Source organism: Plecotus auritus (genome assembly GCF_963455305.1).
Source record: "Plecotus auritus genome assembly, chromosome: 8".
NCBI classification, from domain to species: Eukaryota; Metazoa; Chordata; class Mammalia; order Chiroptera; family Vespertilionidae; genus Plecotus; species Plecotus auritus.
In genome coordinates this window covers 28,872,441-28,892,647 of record NC_137782.1, presented here as the reverse complement: position 1 = coordinate 28,892,647, position 20,207 = coordinate 28,872,441, and the positions used below count along the sequence as shown (strand labels likewise).

Sequence of the window (20,207 nt, the reverse complement as noted above, 5' to 3'; positions counted from 1 at the left end):
AAACAGCATGCATATTGTTATTCCATTTAAGTGAAAAAATATGTGAAGGGTAGGAAAATTTAGAAGGCTATAAAGAAAATGTTAACAAGGGTTATCTTTGAGTTATCGTATTATGGATGACTTGTATTTCCCTGTTTTTTCATTCTCTACATTTTATTTCCCTATAATAAATGCATATTACTTGGAGAGAGAATAAAAAAGGCAAGAAATGTGTTAAAAATCTGAATAAACAAGGTTTAATAACAATGTTGAATACAACCAACATTAATTAGCATGTTCCAAAAACGGAACCTACTAACAAAGAATATCAGGCCAGGACTCTGACCAGTAACTGAATAGGGCTCACTGGTTTTCATTCACTTCTTCTGGCAGAGATTTAATTCTGCATCTTCTAAAAAGGTAAAAATCGAAATGAATCCATATGAGAGAATCGTCAACATACCAGGTTATCCGCTGATGACAAGGACTGCCTGTCATCTGCTATTCCATTGGTCTGTGAGTTTTCGTCCACTGCTGATGGGACAGTACATTCTTGTCCTTCCTGTTCGCCAAGGGCCCTCTCGGGTTCTGTCAGACTGTGCTTTTGTGCTGCTTCTTCAAACACAAGTGCAAATATCATTACCGAATTAGTACTTATCCTGAAAGGTACCCTGCCATCAGGAAGAAGTGATTCATGTAAACTTCTAGGTACTGCTTTTTCCCTTTCCCTGCATCACGACCCCATGACTGACATAATACGCATTGAAAAAGGCTTGCCCAAAGTGATGCGTAGGTTTTCCATGTGTCTGTTATCCACAGCCCCAACGCCAGGGTCTTGGTTAATACTGTAGTCCATGTCAATGGTATGTCCAGAATTGTGATACAGAAACCCTGCCACCTCCTTCCCCTTCTCAAAAAGATTAGAAAAAGCTAAACATGAAAAGTGCAGATTATTTTTTAAAGGTCTATTAATATAGGGGTTAGAGAAAAAGAGCCACATAAATTAAAGGGTTATGAAAGTTATGATAGTTATGAAAGAAAACCTCAGTTACAAAAAAAAAGAAAGAAAATGAAGACGTGAGCTTCCTGGCAGCCATGTAAACAATGGAAAGAGAAATCTCGAATTAATAGATTTCATCATTTAATGAAAGAAAGCTATACTTGATGATGAGCAGAACAGCAGAACTCCATGAGAATTTACATACAGATGGGACATCAAACAACTTAATAAGCACAATCTTCCATAATGGTTTTACAAACAATATATTCATTCAACCAATTTTATCAAGTGCCCATTATTTACCAATTTCTGTGCTAGGGACTGAGGGATACAGCAGTGAACAAGACAGACGAATGTTTATTATGTGAGGACTTCTTGTATTGGCCCCAGAAAACAATCTAAGGGTGTGAAATAAAATTATTCAATTTTAAAGACATTTCTAAAAGGGGTTAAATAATAAAATCTATGTATACAGTTTGGTGGGTACCTTAAATCAACAAAAGGATAGGCTTAGAGCAGTAGGACACATTTCTTTGATGAAAACCTTCAGTAAGAAATACATTTTAAAAATCATGAACTAGTACACCTGTGCACATAATTGAAATGCATGTTTCATGAAACAATGCTTAACACACCACATGCAATGCATTCAGTTTGTATTCTATTTGTTTTCTTTCATTTAAAAAATGCTCACTGCAATCCACTAAATTACTGTGTTTTTTTTGTTTGTTTGTTTTTTATAGCAAAGGTGGAGATTTATTGAAGAACAGGTACAGACTCCCACTTAGGGAGTGGGAAGAGTCCCACAGAACTGACTCCCATGTGGGGAGGGGGAAGAGTCCCAATTACTGTTTTCTTAACCCACTAATGGTCTACTGGCACTGGAACTGAGCTATACAAATTTAATTCCACTGAAACCACACCGAAAAACTGAGGGAGTTATGAATAAAATGTAACAAAAGAACAAGCTTCCATGTGAATCTGATACCTGCTGACATAGGGACTGTCTGCTCAACAAGTCAATGGCTAGCCATGAAAATTCAGCAGTATTGGACACCACCTCAGGGCTCACAGCCCACTCCTAGAAAAACTGGATGTATATAGGAGGGTCCTCTGTGTCTCTATGTGGAACACTCAACCCTAACATCGTCAGACTGTGCTTCTTGAGCTCAACCCAAATGAGAATAAAATCACCTGCTAAAAACAAGTAATTTGAATTCCATATGAAAGATGAGCAGACATGGGCAGATTCATTTTCAATGGGCTCACTGGGGGTGGGGAACCCTACCACTAAAATATCTGGCTAAGGACTTTTTTGAAGGAATGGGGTAGAAGGAAAGGCTGGGTTATTGGTTCTTACCTTTGACAGCAGATGTGACCACATCTTCTAAGATCTCCTTCACTACCTCCTGGGCTCCATCATCAGTCCCTATACACATACCCAAATACACAAACACAAGCATATACATGTGGGCATTTCTAGGGAAAATAGGAAGGAGGAGATTTTGTCCATGCTCTCTAGAATCAAATTTCAGAAGGCAAAGGGTGCAAATAAATACCCACCAAGGCCAGATCTGATTGTACCAACAGAAGACAAGTCCCATGAAAGCTGGAGATTCTCAGGCAACATCAGCTATGATTTCAACTTTCCTTTATGGAACACTAGTACCCCTCCAACTTACACACTTTTCCTTCCTAAGTTACAATTGCTCTAAGTCCCAGGGTCCTCCTCCTCACCCCCAAGTTGGAGGCAGGAGCTGGATTTTATCCATCTATGGTTCCTGGTAGAACAAAAGAAGACGGGTTCTCGTGTGTCTTCACCTTGGGAACATGAAGCCTAGTGAGGGACTACCTTCTGCTGCCTCGTTTTTCCCACAATGTAAACCTAGAACTTAGTATGAGATTTTCAATGTGCTAGTTGAGGATTTACTAAAATTTAAATGGAATTATTCTGTAAAATGTTAACAGTTTAAGTGGAAGAGGTTCGGTACCATTTGTTTTTGTAGAAAACTAGATCTGTAAGAACTATTAAATAGCCCTTCTAGAAGTAAACATTATAAAACACCCCAATGACCAAAAAGGCCATCACATTAAATAAGCAAAACCAAAATAACCCTTTAAATTCTTCCTCAAGGAGGATTTTCAATCAAGCCACTATTTTTATAAGTTCCATGCTTGGTCCCCAGTGTCCTGGAGTACAGCCCGAAGTGTTTTCATTTCTATTGAACACTTAACCTACCACAAGTATTTATTTAACATGGAAAACAGGCTCCCTTTATCCATGACACTGTTCCCACCACCTTCACATCAGATTACCAGCTGAAATATCTGCTATTTTTTTAAAAACTAAGTCATTGTTAAAGCTGAAACTTATTTGAAAGATAGTAATTGTAAACACTTACATAGCCCTAAGTGCCAGACACTGCTCTCATTTAATTCTCATAAACCTGTAAGATAGGTACTAGTTGTACTCTCATTTTACCGATGAGGCTCAGAAAGGTTAAAGATTTTGCCCAAGGTCAAAGAACTAAGTGGTAGAGTCATGATCTGAACTTAGGCTGTCTGATCAGAACCTCCATATTGGCTGAGAGAGGATAAAGTTTCTCTATTGTATATAGTACTTAAAAATGGGTTATTTAAAAGTGAACTAACCAATTAGTATACACATAGGTAATTGTGTACCTACAATAGCTACATATTAACTATATAAACGCTAATGTGTAATGTTGGGAGTTAAAATGTCAGAATTTCAAAAATGAACTTAAAAGAAAATGGGAAGTGATTGCTAAGGGTGTGATGAAATGTTCCCAAATTAACTGTGGTGATTGTTGCACAACTCTGTGAACATACTAATAAGAATTCAATGATTTTAAATGGGCAAACTTATGCTATATCTCAAACAAGTTGTTTTTTAAGAAACTGACAAGAATGGCTAGGCAATCAGGAGAGGTGTGAATGGACAAATCGAGTGAGGTTCCCTGGGGAAGGCGGTTAGCCATGCCCAAGAATTCATATAAGCATATCTTATGCTAAAAAAATCTAATTTTGTGAGTTTACAAAGAGCCATCTGATCCACTTCTTAGACAGGCAGGTAAGATTGACAATTGGAAAAGGGAAATAGATGCTCAGGTCTTTGAGTGAATTATCTCCACCTACACAAATTTCTTGAGAGGCAAATTATCCCAGGCAGGCCATGGGGAGGATTCCTAGTCAAGCAGGAAAATGTATGTGGAGTGTTCACGTAATGAGCACAGTGCCTTGCACAGTGCCTGGCAAAGCTAGGGGTGGCTATGTGATGGTGGTTTCTATAGGATGGAACCATGGGAGGGGTGGATGTGTGGTCTCTATCACTTCAGCCCAAGGCACTGTCTCCGCCATCTGCCTCAGGTTGTCCATCCTCCTTGCTTCCGAGGCTTCTCAATCCTTTCTTCTGAAGGACCCATTCTTTCTTTAGAGCCACATCTTGAGAACTGAAGCCTTTTGCTCTTTTTAAGGGTGACAGCACACCTCCATTTTGACCTACTATTTGCAAATTTGCGGTTTGTTTCTCACAGGCAATCTGATTCCCACACTTTTGGGAGAAGCCTCATGGGGTGCACCAAGTATTGGCAACGAAATCCGCAGCAACATACTAACTGCAAATCATTCTCACAGAATTTTAAGTTACTGTGTTTCTGCAAAACTATATTCTGGAAATCAAGCTTTCCCCCCACCCCCATTTGTTCAAAATAGTGTATTTACTAAGAGTCTGCCATATGTGTTAGGCATCATTCCAGGTGCTGGAAATATAGTCATAAACAGGGTGGCCTAGGTCTCAGACTGGGCACAAGTAAACATTAACTCAGTAACTTCAAGTAGTGATAAGTGCTATGAAGAAAAGAGGCTAGGGGACAGACATGATAGGGAACTTCAGAGGGTGATCTGTTTGAAATAAGAGACTTGAAGATAAAGGTGGGCAAAGAAGGGATAGGAAATACAAAGGCACCAAGAGCAATTGTGGCACTTCCAAGAATCAGAAATACCATCTGCACATTGTATAGTAGAGGTGAAAGAAGGGGACAGAAAGGTGGGCAGGGGTCAGATAAAGCAGGGCCTTGGAAGCCACAGGGACAGGGTGGACATAAATTTCGCTCTGAATAAGACAGCATGGGAAATTACCAATGGGGTTTAAGCAGAGGAGGGGTGCGATCCAATGCATGCTTTTAAGAGATCACTTTGGCTGCCATGTAGAAATGGGCTGTAGTGGAAGCACTTTCATGCAGCTCAGAGAGACACAGCTATGCTTACTACAGTGTTTTAAAATTAATATGTATTTATTGATCACAGCTTGATAAAGGTTGCAGTAAAAACCTGGTCCTTGCTCTGAGAGTTGAGAAGGCAAAGATGATGACATATACAGAGAGTGGGCCAGGAGTTTCTGAGCATCTTCCCTAAGACACATGACAGCAGGATTGAGTAGACGGCACCTCTGTGCTCACCCTGAGATACATGCAATTCCTAGTGGCCACTTTCTTTTTTGTCCTTCCCTTGAGTGAACAGCACAACATTCCAGCAATGACACTTGGACTGTTCCTACGTATACCAAGCACTCTGATGACTTAGAGGAACAAAAGCTGCTCCAATCTGTACTCTCTAGTAGGGAACACACTATTGACAGAAATCGTCACCAATAATGTGACAGAAGAAAACATGAGAGCAATTATAAAGACGGGTCAGATATTTCATGTAGAATGACCAGCTAGAACAGTGGTCGGCAAACTCATTAGTCAACAGAGCCAAATATCAACAGTACAACGACTGAAATTTCTTTTGAGAGCCAAATTTTTTAAACTTAAACTTCTTCTAACGCCACTTCTTCAAAATAGACTCGCCCAGGCCGTGGTATTTTGTGGAAGAGCCACACTCAAGGGGCCAAAGAGCCGCATGTGGCTCGCGAGCTGCAGTTTGCTGACCACGGAGCTAGAGTAATGAATTATTTGACAGAATCACTTGGGAAGGTACATTCCTGGAAAAAAAAATAAATTTTGGATCTGGTTCATATAAACTGTCCAAGGAAAATAATCTTATGACAACCCAATCCAAGATTCCATGCCTAATACATTATTTGCTTTAAGACTATAAACAGGTGGGGAATATCTCTTTCATTTAAAAAAGCAAACAAAAACAGGTAATGTTCTCAGTCATAGAATAAGAAAACAAAGCTGTCTATCTGTCTACATCTCCAGCAACTGCCCTTATTTTGCTCCTCTCACAGATGTCTGTGAGTATTGAGGACTTGCAGGGCAGTGAGTGAGGCATGGAGATCCTGTGTGTACGTGACAGATGAAGTCTTTGTCATCCTCTGGGAAGATAACACAGACATTGAACAACTAACTACCCAAATAATTAACTACTGGGAGATATGTGCCCCAAACTAAACCCACTGTATTGAAGCTGACATCAAGAAGCAGTAGCCAGCCCTGGCCAGTGTAGTTCAGTTGGTTGGAGTATCATCTCATGCACTGAAGGACTGTGGATTTGATTCCCGGTCGGGGTGCATACAGAAGACAGGTGACTGATGTCTCTCTCTCATATTGATGTCTCTCTCTCTCTCTCTCTTTCTCGGATCAATGAAAACATATCCTTGAGTGAGGATTAAAAAAAGAACACACACAAAAACAAAAACACCCCAAAAAACAAAAACACCCCAAAAAAGACAAAACCCAGCAGTAGCTACATACATTTCAGGAATTACTGAGAGAACACTACACAGGTGACAATGGACATTAGCCATCATGCCTTGATGGTTGTGTTCCACGAGAGGAAAGCAAATAGAAAGTCAAGGGGAAGGCCCAGAAACAGATGAGCTGCTACTAGAGGTTTCCTGCAGATGTTACCATACTCCTGTCCCTCTCACAGCACATGGGGCATACCTGATAGTGATGAGCCTCTTTTTCTGGGTGCATCTCCATTCTCTGAGCTCACTTTTCCAGAACCACTCCTGTCATGTGCACCATTGGTTAAATCTGTCTTTTCAGGAGTTGTTGGTTTGCTCTGTGCCTCACTCTGCTTCGAATGACTGAACTTTGGGGACCCTGCTGCAGCTTGGATCACAGGGGACTGGGGTTTCGACTGGATTGGTTTTTCCAATTCTCTGATCTCCTGAAACTAGAAGGCAACAAAAAAGGGATTCAATCCAAATGGTCCCAGAATTTTGATAAGGAACAGAAAATACACCAGCCTGTTGCTTAAAAAAACTTCCAAAGAGAAGGATAACATTTTAACAAGGAAATAAATCCCTTTGACAAACTCAAAGCAAATTCTGAATGCAAACTTCAAAATACCTGCTAGATTCTCTCTCTTGCTTTTTATAGCAAGAATGAAAACAAAAGTGTAGAGAATTCAGAGGAAGAAGGAATACACTTTAAAATGCTAGTGAATCTTCAGCAGGCACTGAGGCCACACACCAAACAGTTCACAGCACGGGATGCTGTCCCACCCCCAGCAGCGGATGACTGCTCACTCACCACTTGGTTTTCCATGCGGGTGAAAATGACGTTCAGCATCTGAGTAAGGGTAGCCTTGGCAGTGGTTTGATTGATGAGATTTTTGCTGGCCAAATAGATATTGTAACATGTCCTAACCGTCTGTAGGATAGTGCCCTCGTGAATTTCAATATGCGGGGACGTTACTGCAGTCAGAAGAGCCTAAAATAAAAATCCGAAACCTTCGCCTTTACAAATACCCAGCTTGTGCCCAGTTTTCCACAGCCAAACTTTTCCACAAGGGTTGGCTTTGTTTTTGTTTGGTTTGACAAATTTTTAAAAGAATGGCTTTGCAAACTAAACTGGATGCTTAGTACTAAGAGATGACTCATTATTGCTCTGAGTTTAAAAACAATTATTAAATCCATAAAGTCCAAATTATTTAAAGTAATTAAGTTGTAAAGTGGGCTTTCTATCAGCTTACTTTTTAAAAAGATAAACAAACGAAAGACACTTCTCTTAAGAAGAAAAATGTTCCAACTTGATCTCACCTAGATTAATACCAAAATATACATGTTTTGATGGGGGGGGGGGTCCAGTTTTAAGGGAGCGTTAGGAAAGGTGTGGCTAACACGGAGTCACCACTCATTCTGCATCCAGGACTTAAGATACAGAATGTTGGCTACACTCATCTTGATCCTGCTCTTTGTTCCATGCCAAACCATTCCTGGAAGGATAAATGGAACAGGGAAATGGAATGCGGGGCATTTCCCTGTTCCATTTATCCTGCCAGGAATGGTTTAACTGGTGATAAGAGTATCAACAGGAACCTGCTGAGAAATGGCAGATTGGGAATCCAGAAATTCAAGGGGCAGGACCAGAGGACTTCAAGCCAATTTAATTCACAAGCAATTTACATTGTTATTAGTGGAACTGTTTACTTTGAAAACACACCTGGTTCCACTCTTCTTGTCTTATTCCATGCTAATAAATTCTGACACTTTATAAAAGATCTAAGTGATGCTTACATTTTTCTGTTCCAGCTCAGCACCACCTGAGACAACTAACACATGGTAAATCAGAAATCCAAATTACCACAGGGGACTAGTTTCAAATTTAAAATCCAGACCAGGCAAACTCACAGAAATACCTTAATTATTTGTAACTGGACTCCTTCATCAGTCTGAGGGCCCTGAAAACAATTGCAAATGGTTTCAACGATCCTGTCAATCAGCCGCTTCCCTGGAGCTCCACTGTCTGGGGCGTTGCCGGTGATGTGCCCATATGCGATGAGTTTCTAAGCACAGAAAAAACAGAGACGAGATGTTTCTGTCTGGCAGGGACTGAGGCCACGCCCTGTAGCAAATGACAAGCATGGCCTTAATTTCCAGTTCCCACAGATCCCTCTGCACCCCAGGCGCATGATGGGCACAGCCACCCTGAGAGTGCAGCTTTGGTTCTGTTCCTCCCTCTGTGGCAGAAGAGCCCCAAGATGGTGAAACAGTACCTGATGGAAGAGGCAAGTTGCAGAACAGTCCCCAGTACACAACCACTCATGCGAAAAATTGAGGGATTAAAACTATACATAATAGAGTTGGAAGTAGTCAGTGGCTGCCTGGAGTTGAGGGGATTAGAGAAATGGGGAGTGAGTGCTGAGGAGCACAGGGTTTCTTTCTGAGGTGACAGAGATGGTCTCAAAGTAGACTGGTGATGGTTGCACAACTCTGTCAATATATAAAAATCACTAAATTGTACACTTTAAAGGCTAAATCATATACATGTGAATTATGTCTCAAGCTGTTAAAAAACCACATATGTATTTTTCTTTAAATGGAAAAATACATAAAAAACTAATGATAACATAAATTGCTTGATAGGGAACTAAGCAGCTGAGGGCAGGGGTGGTACTAAGACACTTTATAGTAGCAGTCGCCAACCTTTTGGGTCTCACGGACCACCAGTAGTCCACGGACCCCCGGTTGGTGACTACTGCTTTATAGTATACTCTTTCATTCTTTCTGAATGTTGAATCACATCAGTATACTTTTTATTCCAAAAATTAAAGCAAAAAACACTAAATTCCACACCTATGTTATCAAACAGTGCATGTTACCCTCCTGGCTGAAGAGGTAAGTGGCTGCTTGGCCCACAACCTCATAATCAGGTGACAGATCAGCTTGGACAGGGGCCACCTTTCAGAGGCAGCCTGCCTGTCACCTCACTGATGACCTGGATTCCTCCATGGAGAATCAGAGCTGGAAGGGAACTCAAAGGTCTGGGGGCAGATGACTTCCAAGCCTGGCTGAGATTCAGAATCACCTGAGAGAGCTCATTAAAAATACAGCTTCCTGGACCTCAACCTAAACCTTCGGAACCACAACTTCTGGGGTGGAGCCCAGGAATCAGTGTTTTTCTCTAAGCTATCCAGGCTATTTTGAAGGCTGAAAGAAACCACAACTCATCTGGGATTCATGAATTCTAAAGCATCATCTACTTCTAGGGACTTAGTAAAGAATCTTAAAAATGCTATTCTGTTCCTTATCCTTTTTGGTTTTCGGCTTGTCACATTTTTGCCTCTACCTGCACAAAGTGACAAGCATCTGAGGTTATATACAGTGCAGCCACCACTACCCAGGAAGACCCACCACCCTGCAGAGGCCTGACACTGTTTCCCAATGCTGCCCCCCGCCTACCCCCTTCCCCGCATGCATTCCACAGTAGAAGAAAAACAGATTAAGAGAGAGTGGCTGAGGGTAGAAATATGATACTGTTGGATTGGGTGACTGAATGAGCAGGAGAAAGGCCTGCACACACTCTGCTGATCAGATCTCCAGATTGGGGTTGGGTAGGAGAAGGGGTAGGGGACTGAAGTGTGTTTTTGAAGAACAAGTCAAAATGCCCTTTACCTCATCTCCTCACAGCTTCTGTATATGCAGGCTTCCCAAGAGGGAAAAGCTGGCTACCTGCTAAATGAACTCTGGGTTTGGACACTGCTTATTCCTTACTCCTAATGGACTCAAGTCCGATTTGAGCACTGGGAAGAGGGGGATATCTATGAACTCCTAAAATGTGAATGTTAAAAAGTAGGCCCAATCAGGAAGGACGATGGTTGTGAGAAGAATATAATCACCATGCCTTCCAGTGCTTTGACGAAACTTCAGATGCGTGGCCTTCTGGACAATCATCTGTGATTTCATATTGTTGGAGCATTCACTGTATCCCTTGGGATTTCAGCTTTATCTAAGTTTACTGTGGCTGAACCAAGAAAGAAGGCATATGTGGATTTCTACAGAAATTATGATTCCATAAAACATTTTGAGGAGAGGAGAAATGCTGGTATCTTTCAGAGTACAAGCTGATTTTGGAATGTAAGAATTTCTTTGGGTTGAGTTCCATGGAAGTTTGTCACTGACCTGTGTTCCTGAACTATGAAACATGAATTCTGGGGCTAAGGAATAGTTTCTCTTCATAAATAAACAATTAACAAATACTATGGACAGTAAAATTTTTTAAAAATAAAAGTAGGCCCCATAGAACCCAACACTAATGCTGCAAAGCAAAGATGGGAGTGAATTACTGATGTTTAATTCAGATACAAAAAATTTGGAATTATTCTTCCCACCACAAATTTCTTAAAAGGCACATGACCCTTCAAATTGAAATGGGTTTTAAGTATGATTTTACTCCCCAGTCTGTGCAGAGACAGGATCAAAGAAAGCAGAGTTCCTGCATTCTGTGGGTTTCTCTAGTTCTGCCTTCTCATCCTTCTTTGTGCCAGATATTCTTCTGGGTACTGGAGGTACAATAGTGAGTAAGGCAGTCTTTTTTCTCCTAGGGTTTATATTCTCCCGGGTGATAGTGTGACAGACCAAAGCCAAAAGTCTGGACTGGGACACACAGGACTCTGTGTGATTTGTAGTCATCTTTAAAAAAGCAAGCTATAGCAATAATGCACAGCATTGTCTCATTTTTGAAAAATAAAGAATTATGTATTTTTATAAATGCACAGAAGCAAGCCTAGAAACATATCTGATGTCCAGTGGCCTGAGTATGCCTGGCAAACTCCCTGGGGGAAAGTGCTTTGCACAGTGAGTGAGGTAGGAAGCTTCTACTGGCAGGTTTAAGCAAAAGATTAACACAATGTTATACATTTCTAAAGGCTTTCCCTGGTTTCTGTGTGGAGAATAAGCTGAAAGGTAACATGAGTGGAAGCAGAGGACCAGTGAGGAGGACACCTTAGTTGCTGGTGGCTTTGACTTTGGGGGGGTGATAGAGATGGAGACAAGTTCCTGCCCTGTTCCTTGATGCAGTAAGGGGATGGGAAGAGAGAGACAGAGGAGGGAGGCCTGTGGGCAGCTGGGTCACTGATACGTGTATCCAAGGAGGCTGCATGCACAGGGGTATTCACTGTAACCCCAAGTTAATGTCCTCTATAGGGGAAGGGCTAAATAAAATAGTAGCATTAATATACCACATACCAGTAAAAAGGATTGTCTTATATTTGCCTATAGCAGCGGTTTGCCGCTCTGTTGACTAATGAGTTTGCCGACCACTGGCCTATAGCAATATAACTAGATCTAAAAAAGACACAGCTAAACATAAAAAAACTGCAGGAAAACTTGTACAAATGATACCATTTATGTAAAAAAAAAAAAAGAAAAAAGGAAGAAAGAAAGAAAATTATACACCTAAACAGTCAACTGGGTCTGGGGCTAGTGGTCCAAGGGATTTTGGCCTTATTGGTAAAGTTCTAAAAATATTTTAACAAAGAATGTAGTCATATACAATTTATATAATTATAAACTTGCATTTAAAAATCCTAAGTTTTCTAGAAATAAGAGTTAAAAGACAATGTTTGTGGTATGAACAGGACAACTTAGATCAGGACAACTACAGCCTTCACTGCGGTATAAAAAAAAATTAGAACTTTATTTCTACCTATTTTTTTGTCTTATCTTTTTAAAAGTTCTATTTTTATATGTTTTATAATATATATGATTTATAGCAGTAGGACATATATATAATCTTACCATTGAAGAAATATGACTACATTAGGAGGATAGTCTTTAAAACATGTTGTTACTGTAGCTTAAACAAGACTGAACCTAAGGCTCCTTTCCCAGTCTTGGCCTTGGGCAAGTGTGTGGCAGACCAGATGCTGAAGGAAAGGAATGCAGAGGATCTTTATCATTTGGTAGAACTAAGCAGAGGGGAGGCTTCTTCCAATGGGGAGAGGAAACTCTGAGCTAACTCAAACCCAGAAACACCTTTACCACCCATCACCGCTCCAACCTCAAAGGAGATACCTTTATATGCTCAGGGCAGAATGCAGATGTGTCTGCAGCTGGCTCCAATCCAGGCAAAACCAAACTTTACCCATCTGGCCTTCCATTTCCAAGACAGAAGTTACCTCACACATACTGGGAAAAGCCAGTCAAACAGGCTTTGCAAGGACAACCACCAAGAGGAAATTAAATTTTCATTCAGTATTTCTATGTCATAAAAAGGATGACACAGGAGTACCTAACAAATTATAGAGAACTTTCATTATAAAAAAGAGCTAACCATATGTCATAAACCACAAGACAGGAACACTACTCTTGAATTTTCAACTCAAAGTTAAAGCAGGACATCGATGTTTCCAACAGAAATCATATACATCCACAGATTTCCAGAAACAGACTATTTCTAGGATAACAGACCATATTTTTAATTAAAGTGGCCAGAACTACAGGATAATAGTTGGGAGAGGGGGTTGACAACTTTTTCTGTAAAGGACCATATACTAAATATTTAAGCTTTGCAGGTCATATGGTCTCCATTCCACCTACTCAACTCAACCACAGTAGCGGCAAAGCAGCCACAGATAATACATAAATGAACAGACATGGCTGTTGCTATGGACTGAATGCTTGCATTCTCCACAATTCCTATGTTGAAGTCTTAAGCCTAATGTGAGGTGGGGCCTTTGGGTGTGATTAGGTCTAGACAAGGTCATAAGGGTGGGGTCCTCAGGATGGGATTAGAAACACCACAGAGCTAGTGAGCTCTCTCTGCCATGTGAGGACACAATGGGAATTTGACTATCTACAAACCAGGAAGAGGGCTCTCACCAGGAACAGAGAACAGCTGGTACCTTGATCTTGGATTCTCCTGCCTCCAGAACTATGGGAAATAAATGTCTCTTGTTTAGCCACCCTGTCTGTGGTATCCTATATAATAAAAGCGTAGTATGCAAATTGTCCCCTTGACCAGGAGTTGTCGGGGAGTTCGTCCAGGAGGTGGGGCCGGCCAGGGGAAGGGAGGGAGTACTCGGCTGGCAGCCAGTAGCCACTAGGGACCCTACCAGTGCACGAGTTTCATGCACTGGGCGTCTAGTTTGTTATATTAGCCCAAGTATATTAAGGCAGCTATGTTCCAATAAAACTTCATTTACAAAAGCAGGTGGCAGTCCAGATATAGCTCATGGCTATAGTTTAAGGACCCCTGGTTAAGAATACAGATGTGGGGTAGGGAAATCCTAGACACCCACCCAATTCCATCTCTTCTGGGCCAGGGGAATTTGGTGGGGCTTGTCATTTTATTCTCCAAGCCTCAGTTTCCTCGATTCTAAAGTAAGGCTAAGAGTAAGTAACTCAGGGGGTTTGTGAGAAGATTAAACTTGATGATGAGAATAAAGCACTTTGCACAGGGCCCAGCATAGGCTGAGCATTCAATATATGTTAGCCATTGTGCTTAGTATATCAATAACATTAACTATCAGCACCATCCCTGTGCCTCAGCAGACATAACCAATCAATCATGGCACTTTCTAAAGAAACCCAGGTGAGGCTTCATATATGTTTTCAACACAGCTTTGTAACAACCATAGTATAGAACCTATTCACTATTCCTGTTCTTGAAAGTACCAATAAATATGGATCTCTTAAATTTATTTTAAATCTTTTTTCATTGATGTAGGCTGCCCACTGGGTTTAAGAATAAATGTCCTTTGAGGTAATCAGAAACCTCAGGAGTAGATCATTAAAAAAATACAGGGTGGTGAACACATAATACAACCTACAGATGATGTATTTTAGAACTGTATTCCTGAAACCTATATAATTTTTAAATGAAAAAAAAAAAAAAATATAGGGATGCTGGACCAGGAATTAAATCCAAGTTGTAGCCCTATTTCTGTCTCTCATTATCTGTATATCATTGAACAAGTTACCCTAACTTCTCTACTCCTGCTTCTTCATTAGTAAAAGGTAATTTATGACAAGGTTAATGGTGGTCTAAATACAGGTGATCCTCATTATTTGCAGATTTTGTATTTGTAAATGCAACCACTCACTAAAATGTAATCTTAAGCCCAAAATCAATAGTTGTGGTGATTTTGTGGTTATTTGCAGACATGTACAGAGCGGTGAAAAATTCGAATCACTTAATGCACAGGTTCCCAGCTGAGATCAAACAAGGCGACACTCTGCCTTCTTGATTCAGCCCTCATACTGTAAGCAGTATCTTTTTTGTGGCCCATTTAGTGTTATGTTTTTCCCATTTTGTCCTTTTAAAATAGGACAAATGTTTGCCATTTAAAATAGCCCCCAAATGTAGTGCTGCAAGTGCTGTCTAGTGTTCCTAAGAGAAAGAAGACAGCGATGTGCTTTATGGAGACATTATGTGTATTAAGTAAATTTTGTTCAGGCAAGTGCAAATGCTGTGGACTGTGAGGTAACTCTTAATGAATCAGTAATATATATCAAATAAGGTGTCTTTAAACAAAACACCCAGAGAACAGTTACATACTGATCAGCTGATGAACATGCTGAGGCCAGAGGCTCAAGGGAACCTAACTCTGTATTTCTTCTAGAAACAATGGTACAGAATTTACTAAATCAGTGTTTGAAACTGTTGTGCAAAGTGCTGAGGTTCCAGAAAACCTCAGGGTATTGCCTTTGGATTCCCAAAGTCAAGTTTACTGGCACACCAGCTGCCACCAGTGAAGCTGAACTGCTAGGTCCCATCTGGCCTGTGATGGGCCACACTGGAGGCAGTGTTTTGGTGTTATTGTTTCACTGCCACCGAGCCTTTCCCAACACAGGTTTTACAGAGTACAGAAAACAGAGAAAAACAGGGCATGCCGGGGAAGGGGATGGGCCTGTGTAAGATCAAAAATGCTGTTTTCCTGACTGAGGAGGTGGCCAGGCTCCCAAGGTCTCACAGTCTGCTTAACTGATGGCCCTCACTGTCTTCCCACAGAGTGGGAGGGGAAGGTGGAGCATGGGAAGGGACCCATGTTCCCTTTTATCATATAACAACTTTATAAGATTTTTACTACAAATAAGGAGATTTGATTATATCTATTTCTCTACTTGATTTTATGAATTTTAATGCCATCAAGGAAGGGATTAAATAAAATTTCCTTAAGTGCCCATGTGTAGCAAATATTCCAACTAATGCTAAAGGTTTCATTTAGAAAAACATACATAAGAGAGATCAACAAAATAGTATTTTTAGGGAAACGAATTCTTTTTTTAGCTAAGGAGATTAGTCCCCTCTTACTTCCCTTCATCATGAGACATCTGTAAAGAATAAGCTGGGCCCTAACTGGTTTGGCTCAGTGGATAGAGCGTCGGCCTGCAGACATAAGGTTTCCCAGGTTCGATTCTGGTCAAGGGCATTTACCTTGGTTGCGGGCTCATCCCCAGTAGGGGGTGTGCAGGAGGCAACTGATTTGAAGTTTCTCTCTCATCGATGTTTCTAACTCTCCCTCTCCCTTTCTCTCTGTAAAAAATCAATTAAAAAAAAAAAAAAGAATAAGCTGGAATGTTCCTTTTTCTGTCACCCCGGAGAGTATTCTGAGTAGCAGGGGACTCATCAGTGTGGCCTGCAGAGAGCCCCCTTTACACAATTAAGTTTAAACATGGTACCTGTAAGCAGTCGAGAGACGTGCTGACCACCCGTGGGGACTTGGACTGGCAAGCTAGCTCGAATGGAAGGAAATACTTGTCAGCTTCAATGAAATTTGCCTTTGGTGGTGCGGCAGTTCCAAGCCTAGGAAAAAAAGCAGGAGAGGGCCAGTGAGGGAAAATGAGAAAACGAAAAGCTTGCTTTTCCTACACCTAACTCTACTTCCCATTTCATCTGCAATCATTTAATTAAAAATACCTACAAACTGCATGTGGGGCTAAACAATTCCAAGTTAATACATACATGCATTTTGGACAAAATACCCAAGTGCGAGGTCTCAGATTAGTGAGGTGTATCGACTGTGTCCTGGAGTGAATCTTGGCATCGCCATGTCAGAGCTCTATTTCTGAAATGTGACTAACTGGCTTCATTACTGTGAAGATGAGGAACAACCACTTATAAGGGCAAGCTGTCCTGCTTAAGGAAGCATGACATACAAGAGACAAGGGCTTTACCTCTTGTCAAGAAAAGGTACAACAGCATTAACTTGACCTTTCTTATTTCTTACTCTTTCCTCCAAATACACAGTTATTGAGCCAGTAACCTGTTAACCTAGCATCGGTTCAAACACATACAGAGTTCTACAATGTGTCCGGCTCTGGGCTAGGAGAGTGTGTGCTGCCCAAGAATCAGAAATGTAAGAAAACATGTAGAGAAATGGGTTCCCTTAGTCACTACCTACTCCCTCAATACTGTATGTCAGCAAGGAGAAAGTGCCCCAGCTTACCTCTGCTTTTCTATTTCTGCTTTAATTTCATCTGATGAGGAAGAAAGAAAGGTCTGTTAGGAGTATGCAATGTTTATATAAAAGAAAACTTTACTAAAGATATTCATAAACTATTAAAAATATTTATGAGATTTTAAAGTACAGAAATACTGATATGAAGTGATGAAAATCGTATCTAATAAAGAGAGAATATGCTAATTGACCATCACTCCGTCACAAAGATGGCTGCACCCACAGCTGAGGCCAAGTTCCCATAAGGAGCCTTAATGAGCAATCAGCAGGGACCTGAGGCTACGCCCTCCCCCGCCCTGGCGTCAGGCTGGGGGACCTCAGGCTGCACCCCCCACCAGGTGGGGCTTGACGGGGGACCTCAAGGTGCCCTTCCCGTCCTGGTGCTGGGCTAGGGGACCTCAGGCTGCTCCCCCCACCCCAGCACCAGGCTGGGGGACCTCAGAACCGCACCCCCCGCCCGGCTGGGCTTGATGGGGGACCTCAGGCTGCGCACGCCCCCCAAGCAGGGCTTGACAGGGGACCTCAAGGTGCACCCCTAGTGCTGGGTTGGGGGAACTCAGGCCGTGTCCCTCACTAGGTGGGGCTTGACAGGGGACTTCAGGCCGCGCCCCCCACCCCAGCACCAGGCCGGGGGACCTCAGACCTCATCCCCTGCCCGGCGGGGCTTGACGTGGGACCTTAGGCCGTGCCCCCTGCCTCAGCACTCAGCCAGGGGGCCTGAGGCTGCGCCCCCCTGCCTGGCTGGGCTTGACAAGGGACCTCAGGCCGAGCCCCCAACCCAGTGGGGCTTGACAGGGGACCTCAAGGTATACTCCTAGTGCTGGGTCGGGGGAACTCAGGCCGCGCCTCCCACCAGATGGGGCTTAACAGGGGACTTTAGGCCACACCACCCACCCCAGGACCAGGCTGGGGGACCTCAGACCGCACCCCCTGCCTGGCGGGGCTTGACGCAGGACCTCAGGCCGTGCCCCCCATCCGACGAGGCTTCACAGGGGACCTCAGGCCTTGCCCCCCACCCAGCAGGGCTTGACAGGGGACCTCAGGCCATGACCCTCACCAAGCGGGGTTTGACAGGGGACCTCAAGGTGCACCCCCAGTGCTGGGTAGGGGGAACTCAGGCTGCGCCCCCAGCCCAGCAGGGCTTGACGGGGGACCTGAGGCTGCGCCCCTGTCCCGGTGCTGGCCCAGGGGACCTGAGGCTGCGCCCCCCAGCCTGGCAGGGCTTGATGGAGGACCTCAGGCCATGCCTCCCACCCAGCGTGGCTTTACAAGGGACCTCAAGGCACGCCCCCCGCTCTGGTCTGGGCTGGGGGACCTCAGGCCACGCCCCCCTCCTGGCGCCGGGCCAGGGGACCTGAGGCTACGCCCCCTGCCTGGCAGGGCTTTACAAGGGTGGTACTGGCTGGGTCTGGATCTAGCCTAATGGGGGGAGGGGCGGCGGGGTCTGGGTCTCATGTGATTTTGAGGCGCATGTGGGTGGGTGGGGACTGGACTCTGGGTCCCGTGGTGCGCCCCAGACTCTGACAGGAGGAAGGTTTTCATATACATTTTACTAATTTTCTTTCATCTCTGACACTTCTATTATAGAGAAAGGGCAAATAGCAATATTAAATTATTTCCTCTAATTAATCCCTTTTTAATGTGCACGAATTTCATGCACTGGGCCACGAGTGATTATATAAACAGTAATAGCTAACACATAGCAGTTACTGCATGCTAGGCGTTGTTCTAAATTCTTTACATATTTTAACTTATTTAGTACTCATAACAATCCCATGAGGTAGGTACTATTATCTCTTACTTAGAGCAGGAATTCTCAACCTCAGCACTAGTGACACTTGGAAACAGATAATTTAGTTTGGGGCTGTCCTGCCCTGCAGTCTTGATAACCAAATATGTCTCCAGACATTGCCAGGTATTCCTTGGGGCAAAACTGCCCCTGTTGAGAATCATTGGTTTAGACAGGGGAAACCAAGGCACAGAACAGTTAGGTAACTTGTCTCCTGTTACCCATTAGGAACTGGGGAACCAGAAATGGAATTCAGGCATTTTGGTTCCATAGTCCGCGTTCTAGCTACTCCCCTATTGTACAAAATGTATGTTAATGTAGTTATCAATACGGTATGGTAATACAATAACACCTCAACTATATAAAAATATGCATGGAAAACTGCAAACAAAATATTAAAAGTTGTCTAAGTAGTAGGATTATTTTTTTCACATTTTCTATGATAAACATATGTACTTTATTTTTTAAAACAACAAATGTGTTTTTAAAATTGTGGTAAATATTCGTAAGATAAAATTTACCACCTCAACAATTTTCAAGTGCACAGTTCAGGGCATTAAGTACATTCATACTATTGTGCGAAGGCATATATAAATTTTATGAATTAAAATTAACTTAAAAATCTTAACCATGGAGGTTACACTTACGGAAATAAAGTGTCATTATTCAGAAATCACAATGTCAAAGAGATAATCTTATTTACAGAAGAAAAACGGTTACACCACTGAAACACCAGAACACCCTATCTAAATACCCAGAATTCCTACACCCACTCAATCATACATGTTCATATATGTTAGGCTCAATCCCCAAGATGGGCCAATGAAGCAGCCTACCCTGAATGTCATGCACGTATCCAGGTAATGTCCAAAACACCAGCCTTCTTTGCACAATCTTGAGAGCCATTGGTTTGAATATAGCATTAATTATCCTAGCAACCCCAGAACACAGATCTGAAGGTTCCTTTTGTTCACACCTCTACTCTAGACTGAACTTTAGAATGTAAAAACTGAATACCTACACTCACTAGAGTTGGCAAAGTCTAACCTTCAAACCAGTTTTTCAACGTTTTCTTACTGCATTTAGAAAACAGGAGCCAAATACCCACATGATTAATATCAAGTATTTTGCTCATGGACCATAAGGCCTGTGACACAGTTTGTTAAGAGAGCTCTGTGGCATGGTTCCTGCCCTTCATGGATAAGAATACACTAAGGAAATAGTTCTGGCTTCCTCTAAGCTGAAACCCCCAGGCTATGGGAGTGGCCCATGAAATCTAAC

General features: G+C 42.3%; 1 protein-coding gene across 1 annotated transcript in view; it reads right to left on the bottom strand.

Annotated features, from left to right (window-relative positions):
• Window positions 1-20,207, bottom strand: part of ARFGEF2 (ARF guanine nucleotide exchange factor 2) — a 95,714-nt gene that overhangs the window by 61,802 nt on the left and 13,705 nt on the right. The window contains exons 2-8 of the mRNA XM_080683130.1: window positions 17,126-17,156; window positions 16,359-16,482; window positions 8,594-8,740; window positions 7,486-7,665; window positions 6,892-7,126; window positions 2,340-2,408; window positions 443-594 (exon numbers count right to left, since the gene is read on the bottom strand). Of these exons, the coding sequence (XP_080539256.1) occupies window positions 443-594; window positions 2,340-2,408; window positions 6,892-7,126; window positions 7,486-7,665; window positions 8,594-8,740; window positions 16,359-16,482; window positions 17,126-17,156 (938 nt within the window). The remainder of the gene's footprint in view (window positions 1-442; window positions 595-2,339; window positions 2,409-6,891; window positions 7,127-7,485; window positions 7,666-8,593; window positions 8,741-16,358; window positions 16,483-17,125; window positions 17,157-20,207) is intronic.